The sequence below is a fragment of the Acomys russatus genome, chromosome 8, assembly GCF_903995435.1.
Source record: "Acomys russatus chromosome 8, mAcoRus1.1, whole genome shotgun sequence".
Lineage (NCBI taxonomy): Eukaryota > Metazoa > Chordata > Mammalia > Rodentia > Muridae > Acomys > Acomys russatus.
The window spans coordinates 7447944-7465287 of NC_067144.1; the positions used below are offsets into that span (position 1 = coordinate 7447944).

Genomic DNA, 17344 nt, shown 5'->3' on the forward strand with positions numbered 1-17344 from the left:
GGCCTTAATGTATCTCCTAACTGTTTGTTTCAGCAGCCTTTTTTTTTTTTTTCAAGACAGGGTTTCTCTGTGTATTCTTTTTTTTTTTTTTTTTTTTAATATTTATTTATTTATTTTATGTATACAGTGCTCTATCTGCATGTCTACCTGCAGGCCAGAAGAGGGCATCAGATCCCATTACAGATGGTTATGAGCTCCCATGTGGTTGCTGAGAATTGAACTCAGGACCTCTAGGAAGAGCAGACAGTGCTCTTAACCTCTGAGCCATCTCTCCAGCCCTTCTCTGTGTATTCTAGACTCGCTTTGTAGACCAGCCTGGCCTCGAACTCATGGTGATCCACCTGCCTCTGTCTCCTGAGTGCTGGGATTAAAGGCATGAGCCACCACGCCTGGCTTCAGCAGCTATTTGAGGGGAAGGTAAAGGGATTATAGCTTGCTTCTCACCCAACCAGGGCCAGGGTTCTTTCTCTAAGAACAGGCACAAGTTTGCTCTCTCCCTGGGTAGGGACAGAGTTCTGGAATAGTGTCTCCTCTCCACAATCTTCAGTGGTAGTTTTGTTTTCCGAGCCACACAAATGCTGACAACTGTCAAGTCTCCTCTTGACTTAAGACTCATCTCTAGTCCCATCCGCACTTGAGAGGCAAAAAAATCCAGATCCTTGATTCCTGCTTAAAGATGTGTATATAATAACAGTAAACACGGATGCTATCATAGAAGAGACAAGGGTTCTTAACTTGATACCTTGTGCTCCCAGTTACTCAGGAGGATCATTTGAACCAAGTTCAAAGCTAGTCTTGGCAACACGGTAAGAATCACCCTACACACCCATGTCAAAAAGCAGTAATTGTTTATAAGCAAACAGACAAATAAGCAAAAATCATTTTTGTTTTTTCTTTTTTGTTTTTGTTTTTCGAGACAGGTGTCTCTGTGTTAGCCTTGGCTGTCCTGGACTCGCAGGGTGTCTCTGTGTTAGCCTTGGCTATCCTGGACTTGCACTGTAGACCAGGCTGGCCTCAGACTCACAGAGATCCACCTGCCTCTGCCTCCTGAGTGCTGGGATTAAAGGCATGCACCACCACCACTGCCCAGCAACAAAAACCATTTTAAAGATAGACTTCTATTCCTTGAAAGGCATTTTTGAGACTATTATTTCAGAGAATGGTCACTTCCATGTTTATCTGAGAACCATAAAAACTGGCTTTCTTAGGGAACAGAAAAAAACCAATGGTTTATTGTTAGTTTGTTTATCTATTTATTTAATATACATAAGTGCTGTGCTGGTTTGAATGAGAATGGGGGTGGGGTGGGGGGGGCCCATAGGCTCACGTTTGGATGCTCAGCCCCCAGGTGGTAGAACTCTTTAGGAAGGATTAGGAGGTGTGGCCTCGTGAGAGGAGGTGCGTTACTGGGGGCAGGCTTTGAGGTTTCAAAAGCCCACAGCAAACACAGTCTGTGTGTCTTTCTCTGCCTCCAACTTGTGGATCAGAGATGTCAGCTCTCACCTACTGCTCTAGTGCTCCGTCTGCCTCCTGCCATTGGCTTACGGGCCTTCCCTCAGACACTGTAAGCAAGCCCTCAGTGAAAGGTTCTCTTCTGTAAGTTTCCTTCGTCTTGGTGTCGCGTCACAGGACTCGAAAAGCAACTACGACAAGTGTCTTGCCTGTGGGTATCACATCCATGCTTAGTGCCCTCAGGGGCGTCAGAGGGAGATGGATCCTTCCGTACTGGGGGTATGGATAGCTGTGACCTGCTGGGGACTGAACCTGGGTCCTCTGCGAGAGCAGTGAGTGTTTGTAACTGCTGAGTCGTCTCTCTAGGCCATGTTTTTCCCTCCTCGAAAGTTCTGGAAGCTCCTCCATGTATTTCTTAGATGGTATCTAGCACTTGAACAGAGAACCCCGCCTTTTTGTTCATGGAACATTAAACTATTACTATTGTACATATTTGTGTGATGTGTGCGCGCGCATGCTGTAATATTCACATAGAGGGTCAGAGGGCAACTCCTTGGAATCAGTTCTCTCCTTTTACCTTTATGTGGCTTCCAGGGTTTAATGCAGGCTTCAGGCTTGCATAGCAAGAGTCTTCCTCAACGCCCCATGGGGCAATCTCCTCAGCCCTTTCATGAAACATTTTAGGAATACTAGTGTTTTGTGACTCAAAGTCTAGAAAGCTACAGTTTCAGAGAGAGTGTAAAGTCTTGGGCTAGCTATGTGAGATAATTTTAATTTTAACTAAATGCTTGAAGCTATGTGCTTTCTGCTTCCTCTCTCACCCTACAGCTAGCAACTGAACACGACTGGGTTTTCTTCCTGAGAGAGCTGGTAGGCTCTTCCTCCCTTCCCTTCCTGTCCCCTCTCCCTTCTTTTGCCATGGACACCAGCCGCCCATCTGCTTGAGGATATTGAGGTGTGGGCCTTTGAAATGCAGAATCTGGGAGTCTAGGTCCTGCTTAGTCCTCGGACTTGGTATTTGTGTGGATCCTGACTGTGGTGGTACTACGGAAGGCGCAGCCTAGCTGGGACAGAAGGTCGCTCAGAGTTTTGGCTACGCAAAGAGGGGCTCTAGAGATGGGGAACATTGATGTAATTACTTCTGGCAGGAGCTGGAACCAAAGCAGCAGGTTTAGATTCTCTGGCAAAGTGACTTCCTAATCTGTCACCGAGTATGTGTAAAAAAGTGATTAGTAGGTCTCTATATTTATCATGATTACTCACAAATATGTAATTTACATAATATATACAGCACATTAAACACTATGTCACCTTATATAATGTCCATATGTATATTACATATATGCATGTTATATAATGCCAGCCTGGAGGCTCTCACACGTTCTGCCAAGAATTTCCTAATTTACTTGGCAATTTTACCGTATTTTTTTTTCCATCTGTAGAATGAACTCTCTTGAGAGGAGTTGGTCTGTGACCTGAATGTAATCATCCTAAAAATTCGGTCTCCATTCCCAACTCACTGGGGAAACCCCACGGAAACCACGGCAAAAGGAGCCACAGTCCCTCCCCCCATCAGCCCAGCAACAACGAGGTGCACCAGGTTTCCGGTTTCATTGTGTTTATTGCTGGTGGGGTGGAAGCAGGTGAGAACATGTCTGCAACATGGAAAGAATCCGAGCGGGATAAGACCTAAGGGACCAGGCTCGCCCCTGACTGTAGCTTTAAGAAGCTCCTGAACACCAGGCAGCCCCATTCTTCTCTGTAGGGTGGAGATCTTGGTACTTTGTTGGCTAACCTTAGAGCTTGGTGTAGGGGTCACTAGGATGATGCACTGCACAGTAAGAAACCACAGCCATGGTGTTTAAACGATGAATTCTAAGGTCAGAGTCAACAACAGCACAAGGCTTAGTAAGATTAGCAAACCAGAAAAGCAACGCTGTGGAGTTTTATACTCTTGTGCCTCTGAAAGGGACTGGACTGTGTCTCTCAGGTGACATTAAATCTCTGCAGGGCCACAGATAGATACAAGTCTCTGGAAATGCATTTCACCTACTGATGGTGCTGTAGTCCTTGGGGGCGGGGGCAGGCAGATCAGAGCTGAAATATATACAAACACTTTTGTAAGTATCTTAGCATCAGTGACCCTGTAGTTGGACCTGCCTCAGTTTCAGAATCAAGTGGCTTCCAAGATAGTACCAGCTGTCCTTCAGGAGAGCGTGGTCACATTGCCAAGCATCCCGCCAGTGTGTTCCTTCGGTGGCCTGGGGTTACCCCCGTTAGCAGAAGCATGTTTGGCTGAGCAGGATGGTTCCAAGTCTCAGCCTTCGATTCTAAATGAGGTGGGCTCAATTTGCTAGCTGTTATCCATATTCCCTTCCTTGTCCATTGCAAGATTAGAGGCAGCTCAGTCAACTGGGCCCAGGTTTCCCCTTGAGAAACTTGAGATAGAGACGAAGGTCCCAGTTAGCCGAAGGGGCCAAGGCAGAGGTTGCTTTCTACCAATGATGCTCTGTGTAGAATTGCCCTCTGGAGAGGAGAGGGATGCTGGCAGCAGACCACTGAGCATGAACAAGAAAGAACTCTTCTGTCCTGGTTGGCAACATCCTACAGAAGGTAACTCTTTGCTGATGTCCTGTCTGCAGCCGGGAACGTTTCCAAGGCAAGATGATCTGGTGACCATGATGAGGGGACATGGTAGTTCAATCAATGATCTGTCTGGTGCCTTCAACATCAGGCTAACTTCTCTCCACGGAGGACAAGCCATAGAGAACACAAGAATTAGTCTAAGCTCCCCCCTTCCCCTCCGTCCATGCACAGGCTATGTGATGGTTCCTCCCTGACAAACTGGATCCAAGTGGAACCGCTTCTCACTGACCAAAAATGACTCTATTTCCAGATGTGGGTTCTTTTGTCCACTAGCAATCTTCTTAATAACAGTTACAGTCAAACTTCTTTAGCCACGATACCACGGAGAAGTCTTTTGATTCTTCCACGACTCAGTTTCCTTATGAACCAATGGGGGACGAAGACTTGAATAGCACATGTTTCATGGTTGTTCCCGTGGTCTACGTCATCCTCATGAAGCTTGTGACCCGCCAAGGAAATGTGTCTCTACAAGCAAATGATGGTGGGAGAGTAGGGACCTTCTTTTTTCCTTTCCCATGTCCTGTTCCCACACTACCTATGTCTACTTCTAAGCAGCAAAAATCCAACAGTAAATAAATATTTATATATTATATATAAACATATATGCTACATATGTACATATAGAAGACCACCAGAAGGTCGTTCTGTCACACCGTGAGAGTGGAAAGTGCAAAGAAATGGGGAATCCCTGACAGACAGACTGACTACTGGTTTTCCCAGGAAAGGCCCCCTCCCCACATCGTTTCTGCCACCAGGGCTTGGGATTCAAATAAGAGACACACTTTGGCTTGTGTGGTAGTGAGGAGTAGGAGCACTGGGAGGTGTCTTTTTTTCCTTTCCTTTTTACACAATATTATTATGACATCAATTTGAAAAATAAAGTCCAGTTTCTTGGCTTTCCCTCCCAAGTGTTCATAGGAACCATGAAAATAAATACCACATCTAAAGTATGCTGCCCAGGCAGCCTTGTTTGCTCTCTAAGCAAACAGCCACCAAGAGATGCTTCAGAAAAGGGAACAAGTGGCCATGGACAGCAGAGAGAACTCAGAATGGAAATAGCTTTCCACAGCTTCTTGGCTTTCCTCAGCAAGTGAGGGGAGGAGCTGTCGTTTGAAGGACAACAGAGAAACCAACGTGTGCTCTTGCTGAGCCCTGCCAAGGATTTTGCTTGGAGAGCTGTAGGCTGTTTTGTTTTTGTACAGAAGGACTTTTGTGCAAGTTTTCTGGGTTGGAGCTCTCTCCCTTGACCACATCCGATCTGACTGTAGGCAGGAAACCTACAGCCTGGAGCCTTACAGGAGTGGTGAAGGAAAAGGGAGATTTCTCCTTCAGGCTCAAAGTCTACCCGAGGCCTGTGGGAATGTGTAAGTTGCTGTTTGAGCCAACCAACCCATCCTGGTGGGCCCTGAGTCCATTCAAAATATTTCATGGGTATTGGCTCTGTTAAGATTGGATCCATTTTCAAAATAGGTAGACTGTACCGCAGGACAACACTTTTCCTCTGGTTATAGATGCGTGTGTGCGGTGCGTGCGTGCGTGCGTGCGTGCGTGCGTGCGTGTGTGTGTGTGTATTTATAGAATCATTGTTTCTTTCTTGGTAGAGCTGGTGTTTGGCACACTGTTTAGTCTTTGGAACGGCTTTTCCTTCTTAGAGAAAAGAAGCTGCTCTTCTGGGGAGGCCCCATCATCATTGGTGCCTGGTTTTTGTGAGTGATTTTAATCTGAAATAAAGAAACAGAGATCAATTAATGGTAATGCATGATCCAGGAAGTCGAGGGAGAGTGAGGTGTGGAGCAGATAGGCCAGTTTTGTCCCAAAGGAGCCCCACGCAGAAGGACAACTGTCCTTGAGCAGCTTCAAAAGTGGCAACTTGACCCTGACAGGGCCTGGAGTTTGGCTCTGCTAGAAGCGAGGGGCGGAAACACCGGGGAGAGACAGGTGTGGGCTTCCCACGTGGCGATCAGCTCGCACCTGTCTCGTGTCCTTGCTATTCATAGACTGTCAGAATGTCACAGCCAGAGGAAACCTCAGGAACCTTCTCGTTCACCACTGTGTAGGATGGATAAGGAAGAGCAGCCCAGAGCTCTGTCAGGGACTTATCTTAAGCCTAAGGTCACATGGTGGGGTGGGGGCATAGCTCTCCAAGCTCCCAGCCCTGGTTCCAGCCCAGGCGGCAGACATATGTCAACCAGCTGACCCGGAGACTGTCAGTTTAACCTCTGGCCAAGCACCCTCATGTGGAGAGTTCCCAAATGAGTCTCTTAGTTAGGTATATCCCCTTTTCTTCGACTCTAAGTCAACTCTATTTTCACAGATAAGCTTTTTATTATTATTATTATTTTAATTTTAAGGTTTATGACTTTTTCTGTAAACATTCCATTAAGTACAGACATGGCTTCAAAACGCTTAATCCCTATTTGAATGTGGCCCGGTGATGCTCCCACACTAATAAATTATCATCCCATCGACATTTACGAAGTACGATAGATGATCAGAGTGGGTGGTTGATATGGGAACAGGAAGTACTTAGGATTCAAAGACTTGGGTGTGGGGCTGTGTACTTCTATTTCCTTGGTTCAGAACTTTGGACAAATAATTTGTCATTCAGAGAACAGTGCTTGCCAGACTTCAAAGCAAGGATAACATTGATACTATTTCTTTACACAGAGATCATATGGCAGGCTGTCAATGGAAGCCCATTGTAAACTGTAAAACGGAAGGGAATGGCTAGGTGCTGTGTGGAGAGAAAGAGAACAGATGCCAAAGGCAACAGCACCTGGAAGCCCATAACTCTTAAGAACCTGACCTTGGGGGTTGGAAAGATGGCTCAGTGGTTAAGAGCAATGCCTGCTCTTCCAAAGGACCCGAGTTCAATTCCCAACACCCACATGGCAGCTCACAACTGTCTGTAATTCCAAGATCTGATACCCTCACACCAATGCACATAAATAAAAAAAAAAAAACAAAACCCTGCTCTTGTGGCTTCTACCATACTATTTATTGAATGTGACAGTGTAACCACAGAGGGAAAGAAAGAAAAAAAAAAAAAAAAAAAAAAAAAAAAAAAAAACATAAGAATCATTGAAGAGAAACCCTATCATTGATTTTAAAGTAATGTAGGATTAGCCAAGGGGTCTAAAAAAGAAGTTAAGTGAGAAACAAGGAAGGTCTGATGAGAACAGGAGGGCCCTTGTGGTGTGAAGGCGAGGGGAAAAAGGAGAAAGAGAAGGCGTGGAGCAGGGCGGCCATGTATGATCTGTCTGAGCTGAGGCAAAGGCTGAGGGATGCGGGAGGCTGTGGACCATTGGTTGATACAGGGATGCGGGAGACTACAGACCATTGGTTGATACAGGGATGCGGGAGACTACAGACCATTAGTTGATACAGGGCTTTAAAGGGGACTGATAAGACTGGGTCCCTGGGAGTTAATCAGAAAGCACAAAACATGGCTGAAAAGCAAAATGGAACAAAAGGAAGGAAGGAGGGCAATTATTTTAACAGCTCTCATGAGAGTGAGCTAGAGTAGGTCTGTCTGGCTAGGAAGGCACCACTGGAGGTCAGGCTCACATTTAGAAGGCCACAAGAACTGGGAGGAAAAAAAAAAGGGAAGTGAAAGACTATGAAAAATCAGTATAGCTGGGTGACAGAGCTGGAGTGACCGTCCTGTTGGCTTTCACCAGCCTGAAGACGGTGACGGTGACGAGATGAGTAAGAACTTCTGCCAGAGGAGCGGTGTGGTGGCGCCCTCCTTTAATCCCAGCACTTGGGAGGTAGAGGCAGGTGGGTCAATCTGAGTTCGAGGCCAGCCTGGTCTACAAAGTGAGTCCAGCACAACAGCCAAGGCTATACAGAGAAACCCTGTCTCAAAAAAAAAAAAAAAACAAAAACAAAAAACAAAAACCAACAAAACAAAAAAACCAAACCAAACCAACCAAAAAAAAAAAAAAAAAAAAAAAAAAAGAAAGAAAGAAAAAAAAAAACCCATCAAATCCCATTTTGAATTGTACGCCATATTGCAGCTGTTCTGTTTGTTCCAGCATTGATGGAGTGGAGGCACAGATGGGGACTCTAACTGTACCTCTCCAGGGCCAGCAATCCAACATGCTAAAAAGGTAGAAATCAATGACACAGGCTTTTGGACAAACCTCTTGTTCCTAGCTCACACGCTCATTTGAGAAAGACTTCTGCCTCCTTCCTCTGACATCCCCGAACCAACCAAATGCTTGCTGGGAAAATGTGCTGGGGAAGAGGAACCAGCCCAGAGAAAAGAGCATTTTCCCGGCATCCGAGACGGCTAGGTTTGGGGAAGTGGGTGGCAGCTGTGTGCAGGCTACCTTACAATAGATGGTCCTTGCTTCTTTCTTTCTTTCTTTCTTTCTCTGCCTCTAAGTGAACCGCATACTGGCTTGTCAGCACGGCCAAGGCTAAGGAAGTGAAACTCCTATCTGTTTTGTTTGTAAAGACAGGCTCATGGTGTAGCTCTGGCGGGCCTAGAACTCTCTTATGTAGCTCAGGTTGGCCTCAAATTCATGGCGATCCTCCTTCATCTCCATCGGCTTCTAGGTAGGCTCTGCCACATCCAGGTTTCGCAGTTTTAATAAACATGCCAGGAGGGTAGGTGTTGGGAATGTCTCTTTTACATCATAACTTGGTCATGTTTAAGAATTTTATTACTACAGATAACTGACAGAGGGATGGAATCATATCCTTATTTTGAGTAGAAAAGACACCAGTCCTTTATTCCTAACTTAGGAGGGCATTGTGGGTAAAGTAGTTAAGCGTCCACAGAGGAAACGCTTGGATGTAGTTAGACCCACTTTTTCAACCCTGACTGAAAGAGCAAGCTACGATCTTGTAGCCAAAGCTCCAATGCAGTTGGTAACTGGGCTGCAAATTAAGTCTCCCTGAAATCACAACTAGACAGACAGAGGGTGGCTCCATTGTTAAATGCTCTGCTTCCTGACACAGAGAACTGACCCAGCACTCCCAGGTCGGAGTTCAAACTTTGCAAGACTATTGTGGCTTGTGACTTCTTTAAATGGAGCAAAATGTGAGAGATTGGCTTTGCGGTACCAGTTTCTGAAACATCAACACATTTTATGACTTCAAAAGAAGCAATAAACCAAGGAAACCTCCTGGATGTTGCCATCTGAGAGCAAATGGAGTGTGACCCCCTTCCTGCATCACACGGGAGGTGCCCCGGGCCTGCCCTGGTCAGCTGAGGTGCTGAAGGGCACAGACCCGTAGGGTCTGAAATGGCCTTTGTGACATTCGAGAAGTTGGGGTAATTTTTCTTTCTTAAAGTAATCATAGAAGAGGGTGTATATGTGTGTGTGTGTGTGTGTGTGTGTGTTCAGGGTTTTTATTATCATCTTTTAAGTTACAGGCATTTCTGGGTTCTCCAAGATCTTGACATCCCTTCTTGCAGGAGAGTTTTCTAGCATGAAAGAGGCCTTTGTGACAGTGGTCAACCTGGCAGACTGACTATGTTAATCAAGGAGATGAGATCTGCATGAGGTGGGGGTGGGGGACCACCATAGCCTGGCTAGGATCGATCCTGGACTTATAGTGGGGTGTGGCTCTGTGGTACCTCTCTCTTCTCCCTGACTGTAGATGTTATGTGAATAGTTGTTGAAGGTTTCTGTTGCCTTGACTGCACTCTTGAACCGTGAGCCAATTCAAATCCTTTCTCCCCGAAGTTGGTTTCATGAAAATACTTCACAGTAACAGGAAAACAAATCAAAGACGGGCTTGAAATGTGGTAGAGGCCGCCATGCTACTCAGAGTGAAGCTCACTGTTGAGTGGGTAAGTTTAACTCCATTCATGGTTCTCAAACCTCGGTCCCTGAACCTGCGGCATCAACATCTCCCTGGAATTTGTCAGAAAGTCCAACTCCTGGGCATCAAGACCCTACTGAGGGAACCAGCCAGACACAGGTGAAGACAAAATGAGCCAGCGAATAAGAAGGAGCCAGAAGATTAGAACAGATTGCTGGTGCTAAGCAGGAGCATTGCAGAGGCCGAGAGAGAAGCCAGATTGAATAAGTTAGCCGGGAGAAGAGTTTGAGCCAGAACAGCTGAGTTGAACCAGCCAGCTATGAGCTCAGAAAGAACAAGAGAGGGTGAGCTTATTAAGAAGTAAGTCTGAGGCTGAAAACAAGAAGGCCTAGGTTAGATTGTACAGAGGTTAGAAGTTTCCAGGACTAGGCCTAGGTTAGCAGATGGAGGGAGTAAGCCTCCCAGACAACAATGGAAACAGGTGAGTAAAAGATCCTTTTACACCGTACCAAATTAGGATTCTGAAAATTTTCCAGTCATGTGAATTTTAACCCCTACCCCAGTTCCTCAACTGTTTACTCAAGTTTGGAAGCCACTGGATTGTTTAGAACAACCGTGGCCATTTTCTCTTTTCTTTCTTTTTTTATTTTTTAAAGATTTATTTAATGTATATGAGTGCTCTATCTGTGTGTACCCTTGCATGCCAGAAGAGGGCACCAGATCACATTGTAGATGGTTGTGAGCTACCATATGGTTGCTGGGAACTGAACTCAGGACCTCTGGAAGAGCAAACAGTGAATGCTCTAACCTCCGAGCCAGTGCTGGGATTATAGTGCGAGCAATTAAACCACCTATGGTAGTGAAGCAGGAGATGCCATTTTACAGCACTATGTAAGGCAAACGCTCTCAGTAACATCTGTCTATCTATCTATCTATCTATCTATCTATCTATCTATCTGTGTGTGTGTATGTGTGTGTGTTTCTCTATATAAACAGATACCTGCTCATATTTAAGCATTTATAAAACACCTTAAAAGTTTAAAAGTCATATAGACAACCACTTACTTTCTTGGTATACTGCTTTAGTTTAATTTCATGCTTGCATGTTTTGACTAAAATTGAAATCAGCATCTAAATCTGCTGGGTTTTAATTGATATTATTTTGCCAGTGCTTTAATGTCTTTGATATTTCATTTTAACATTAAAGTTTGCCTTTAATTAATTAATTTATCTTAGTGCTGGAGAGTGAATCCACGGCCTTGCATACGTTAGGAAAACATTTGCCCACTGCACTACACCCTCAGCCCTTAAATTTTTATTAAATTGCATTTTCAATGTCTAAAAATTGTCCCACTTGATGACCATCATGCATCTTACTTAAAGCTCTTCAATAGGGCTGGTGAGGTGGTTCAGTGGTTATGAGCCTTTGCTCCTCTTGCAGGGGACGTGGGTTCAGTTTCCCGTACACACACGTGGTGGTCCACAACTCTCTGTAACTCCAAAGGTACTAGGCATGTACACAGTGCACATGCATGCCTGCAGGTGAAACACTAAAACACATACAATCAATTTTACAACCTTTTTTTTTTTTTGTAAAACCTACCCCCTCACTAAATGTTGGGCTTTGGTGAAAATCCTATTTTTTTTAATGCTGTGTGGAGGAGAAACTGATATTCTTATGCACCTATGTCTATATTGTAAGATCGATTTATTTTTATTTTATGCTTATGAGTGTTTTACCTGTGTGTCTGTGTACCATGTACATGCAGTGCCCACAATGGCCAGTAGAGGACATTGGACCTCTAGGTGCTGAAGTTATAAATGGTTGGGAGCCACCTTGTGAGTGCTGGGAACCAAACCTGTGTCCACTGCATAACAGCAAGTGTTCCTAACTGCTGAGCCAGTGTGGTTCTTTCTGATATATGGCTCAAGATGCAGTTCAAAATAGTTGGACCAGTTCGTTCTTCTGTGTTACTGAGAGTATGGCCTTAGCACACTCTTGACAGAAACAAATTCTTTCTTTCTTTTTCTTCTCTTTTCTTTTTTCTTTTTTTTTTTTTTTTGGTTTTTCGAGACAGAGTTTCTCTGTGTAGCTTTGACTATCCTGGACTCACTTTGTAGACCAGGCTGGCCTTGAACTCACAGCGATCTGCCTGCCTCTGCCTCCCGAGTACTGGGATTAAAGGTGTGCGCCACCACGCTCAGCTAGCAAATACTTTCTTAAACTTACTTGGCATGGGAAGAATCACATGGTGTTCTCACTGTCTTAATTTGAAAAATTATTCCTTAAAAAAAAAACTGTGTTATCATAAGCTACTCCATAGGTGACTAGCCTATCTGCAAATTGTCTCTCCAGTCTCAGTGCCAGTACTTTTTCCTACTGGCTTCCAAGTGTTGGTTTCCTTTTATGAAATAGGAACTAGGCCTGATGTTTTGTACTGCTATTGGAAGCATCTTGTTCTTAGGCTTTTAAATATTTAAATTAATTTCTGTTTTTATTTGTTTGTTTGTTTCTGCTGATGTTTCTCATGTACTCTAGCCTGGCTTCAAACTCACTCTTGGGACAAGGATGACCTTAAACTCCTGATTTCACTGCCTTCCCTTCTTGATTTGTGTAGTGCTGGGGAACTCATGCAGGGCTTTGTTCATTTACAACTCTACCAACTGAGCTACCTTTTCAACTCCTTATATTGATTCTTGATGTGTAGAGCTTGAAATTTATTGTTAATAAAAAAATGTCACCTTTTCAATAGAAAGGTTCTGCCTATAGGGCAACTAAAATAATTAATTTTTGCTACAGGCAATAACTTCATTTTTTATTTGAGCCTTGTTGTGTAGCGCTATTTACCCAAAAAAGTAAGTTCTTAGGTACCCTGTGCTAAACAGTTTTATCGATTCTAAATAGTTTGTGATCATCCTTTTTTTTTTTTTAATTAGTTTTTATATATTCTAAGATTTCTAAGAACTCTATTCTGTACTACCGGTTAACTTATCCAACACTGTAACAAGAGAATGTTATTGAAATTATTGTTACTTTATAATTACTTTAATGTCTCATGAATAATCTTTTCTTCCTCCCTCCCTTTGCAATGGCAACAAGGTTGAAAAGTCTTTTTCTTGAAGCACTTTTTATCAAATCCTCTAGGAATTACACTGTTTTGTCAGGTTAAAATTTTTTTTCATAGGGATTCTGGGATCCTAATTTATGACATGGGATGTCTCTGCAATAGTTAGTGTTATCAGCTTGATATAATCTAGGATCTGGGAGTACAGTTTCAATGAAGGATTGTCTCAATCAGGATGGCTTGTGAAGGAATGTCTTGATTATATAAGCAGAGGTGGGAAGACCTGCCCACTATGGATGGTGCCATCCCCCAGGCTAAGGAAGACCTGCCCACTATGAATGGGACCATCCCCCAGGCCAGGAAGGACCTGCCCACTGTGGATGGCACCATCTCCCAGGCCAGGGAAGACCTGCCCACTATGAATGGTGCCATCCCCCAGGCCAGGGAAAACCTGCCCACTATGGATGGCACCATCCCCCAGGCCAGGGAAGACCTGCCCACTATAAATGGCACCATCCCCCAGGCCAGGGAAGACCTGCCCACTATGGATGGCACCATCCCCCAGGCCAGGGAAGACCTGTTCACGATGGATGGCACCATCCCCCAGGCCAAGGAAGACCTGCCCACTATGGATGGCACCATCCCCCAGGCCAAGGAAGACCTGCCCACTATGGATGGCACCATCCCCCAGGCCAAGGAAGACCTGCCCACTATGGATGGCACCATCCCCCAGGCCAGGGAAGACCTGCCTGCTACGGATGGCACCATCCCCCAGGCCAGGGGTCTTGACAAGCTGAGCATTAGTATACATACTCTCTGCTCTTGACTGCAGATGCCATGTGACTAGTCACTTTCAAGCTCCTGCATTTGAGACTTCCTCAACAGGATGGACGACAGCCTGGAACTGTGAGCTAAAATAACCCCTTTCTTCCTTAAGTCGCTTTTGTCAGGTCATTTCATCACAGCAACAGGAAAAGAAACTAAGGCGCTTTACATATTCAGTTTTTAAAACTGTTTACATCTTACAGGTATCTTCATTAACTTCCCATAAGTCAACTGCATTTTTTAGAACTTGTTGCTACTATTATAATATTTGGGGCTTTTTTCTAGTAGATTCATTGGTTACTGCTGGTATATGAGAAGTATTATTTTTTGCTTCCTTTCTTATAGGACTTTGCTGAAATAATTTATGCTATGAGGCTTTCCACTGATTTCTTGAGCTTTTTATAGTCACATTCCCTTACAATAATGACAGTTTTAATTGTTTCCCAACTATTTCTATTTATTTTCTATTTCATATATATTGCAGTGGCTAGAACTGCCAAGCAAAATTAGCATTTATTTTTTCTCTATGATTTTAATAGAAAATGTCCTGGTTTTAGTATTAAGAAAGATATTTGTTATTTGTTTAACAGAAAGTTTTCATTATTTTGAAGGAGTTTTTTTCTAGTTTAGATTTTTTTTTTTTTTGGATAAAATTTCTCTGTGTAGTCCTTGCTGTCTTAGAACTCACTCTGTAGACCAGGCTCAAACTCAGAGATCCTTCTGCCTCTGCCTCTTAAGTGCTGGGATTAAAGGTGTGCAACACCACCTCCCAGCTAGTTATTCTATGAATCTCTATAAAAATGAAAAATGTTACCAGGTGAGGTGACTCACCCTTTTAATTCCAGCATTTAGGAGGTAGACGCAGGCAGATTTTTTTTTTGAGTTTGTGGTCAGCCTGATCTATACAGCAGTTCTAGGCCAGCCATGCTTACCTAGGGAGACCCTGTCTCAAAACAAGACAAGACAGGATATATGAACAAACAAACAAAAGAAACCCTGTGCTGAAGAGATGGCTTATTGCTCTCACGGAGGACCCCAGTTCAGTTCCTAGTACCCACACATAGCTCACAACCACCTGTAACTCCAGCCCCAGAGGATCCCAATGCCGTTTTCTGGCCTGTATAAGCATCTGTCCCCCACCCCCTCTCCTCTCTTTCTCCTCCTCCTCTTCTTCTTCTTCTCTCTCTCTCTCTCTCTCTCTCTCTCTCTCTCTCTCTCTCTCTCTCTCTCTCTCTCTGTCTCTGTCTCCCTCTCACATACACACATGTAGGATTAAAATTAATCTTTAAAAAAAGATTGAGCGTAATTGAACACTTTTGGTCATCTATTTATGTTATCTGTCACGTAACTTTTTCTCTCTAAAGCAATGAGAGCAGGCTTCCTTTTCCATTCCTGTGCTATGTCCTCAGGGTTGAATGGCCCTTTTGACATATTATTCTGATCTACCTATACTTTGGCTTGAACTCTTACATCATATTCGTATTTCAGTTTTATTGTTCAACAATTTTTCTATCTTTAGGTATAACTCTTTTCAATCATGCCAGTTCTTTTGTGTATGTGGGGTAGATACATGTGTGTAAGAGGTATAGTACACATGTGTGCGCATATGTGTGTAGCACGCCTGCATGCATGTGTGTGCTCATGCCTGTGGAGGCCCAAGGTTGATTATCAATCAGGTATTTTCTATCACTCTCTATCTTATCCTTTTGAGACAGGGTTGGTCACTGAGACCATAGCTTACTGTTTGGTTGGCTGGCCTGGCCAGAGAGTCCAAGGACCCACTTGTCTCTGATTCCCCACATTAGGGGTCACAAACACGCATGACAATGCCAGGGATTCAAAGTCAGGTCTTGTGCTTTGTAGTAGGCACTTTACTGACTGACTCCTGTCCCCAGCCCCTCACTGTGACATTTTTGTTCATCTCCTTCTTCTTTCAGCTAGTTTCTTCTGGGGGTTGGTCAGGTGCTACATATTCTAATGCTAATTACTGGCCCTCAAGATCTGGTTGCCCCCACCCCCAGACAAGCACATTCTCAAGTCCACTGCTATTTATTGCGTAAATCTTGCTCTACCTAATTTAGGGTTAATTGGTTAATAAAGTTGCTGAAGCCTGTAACCAGGCAGGAGAAGTGGGTGGGGTTTAGGTTCCCTGGCTTGGGGGTCTCAGAGGGACCATGAGGCTGAGAGGAGGATGGAGGAGGGGAAGCCAGAGAGAAGGAAGTTGCCATAGGGCAGTAAGGACTATGAGCAGGTGGCCATGAGAACTGGCCCCAATGGAACAGAAGTAGCCCAGGCAGGAAAAATATGGCAATTAACTTGGGGCACATAGGTGGGGAATAGCAAGATGGCCTAGAGGGTTGGTATCTGCCCAGTTATGGTGCCTTAAAGCTTTTTATAAAACCAAACGGTCTCTGTGTAGAGAAGCCGTCTAGGGTCTAATATCCACACAAAATGTTTCCTTTGTACTTTCATGCCTTTTGTTTTGTCAGACCATTGGGTCTAATTAGGACTCCTTACAGGACCTTAAGTGGGGAGTTATCTACAGGAACGCAGGCAACTTGACATTGACTACACACAATGTCTTGCCTTCACTGCAAACCATTATGTATTGATTCTCAGGGAAGGATAGGGCCTTGTGAACTCTCTCCCTGCTGGCTAATTCATCTGTTTTGAGGTCTTTGAAAGCAGCCTTTATTTCATTTTAATTGTTGGATTTCTTTCAATTTTTGTTCATGTCTATTAGAACCAAAATTATATATTATTTTAGAATTAAATAATGCCATTTCCTATACATTAATGTTTTATATTACATTTGCTAGATGATTTTTATACTTTAATGTTCCTTATACCAGCTTTTCATGTCTAAAATGAGATTTGCCTTGTTGAAAGAACAAGTCCTAGATTTTGCTGTGTTTAATGTTATTTAATTTGTCTTTCATTATTTTTCATTTGATTTCTTATGCTTGGTAAAGGATTGTATTTAGCTCCTATGTATAATAACACACATACAATATATAACACATATCATATATTACATGTCCCTTTGTTTTAGGCGTATATTTTAAGAAACATCTTCCTGTTGCATCCTTGTGAGACCATCCCTCTTTTATGTGTGCTCTGTGTCTCTTCCCCTTTGTATAAGGACATGAGTTTCGGTAGATTCAGACCACACCTGAAACCAAGACTTTGATTTTGGATTCCAGCCTCCAGAGGGGCTAGAAAATATACTTCAGATGTTTAAACCACCAGTGTGGACTGGCATGGTGGTGTTGGTGGCTTATGCCTAGAATCCCAGCAGTTGGAGGCAGATGTTGGGCTGAGTTCATGGTCAACCTGAGCTGTACAGCAAGACTTTGTTTCAAACAAACAAACAAACAAACAAACAAACCAATAAAACCAAGGTTGAGCTCAGTGGTAGAGTGATTGCCTTGCATGGGCAAGGCCCTCAGCTCAGTTCTCAGAGGGAAACCAAACCTGTGAAAAACATCCCCTTCCACCTGGCCAAGCTGTGACATTTTGTTACATCCCTGTAGGGCGCTACTTCTTTACAGACAAGTTTTTGGACTTCACGGTATTTT

At 43.9% G+C, this 17344-nt stretch overlaps 1 protein-coding gene across 3 annotated transcripts in view; it reads right to left on the bottom strand.

Moving 5' to 3' along the window:
* Positions 1 to 5632: 5632 nt before the first annotated feature.
* The window catches only part of Dgkg (diacylglycerol kinase gamma), a 156074-nt gene continuing 144362 nt past the window's right edge, over positions 5633 to 17344 (bottom strand). For 2 of the 3 annotated variants that reach the window (XM_051150760.1, XM_051150759.1), the window contains one exon: positions 5634 to 5819. In XM_051150760.1, coding sequence (XP_051006717.1) covers positions 5721 to 5819 — 99 coding nt within the window. In that variant the 3' untranslated portion in view covers positions 5634 to 5720. Of the gene's footprint in view, positions 5820 to 17344 lie in introns of all 3 variants that reach the window. The other variant, XM_051150761.1, reaches the window with a different exon arrangement.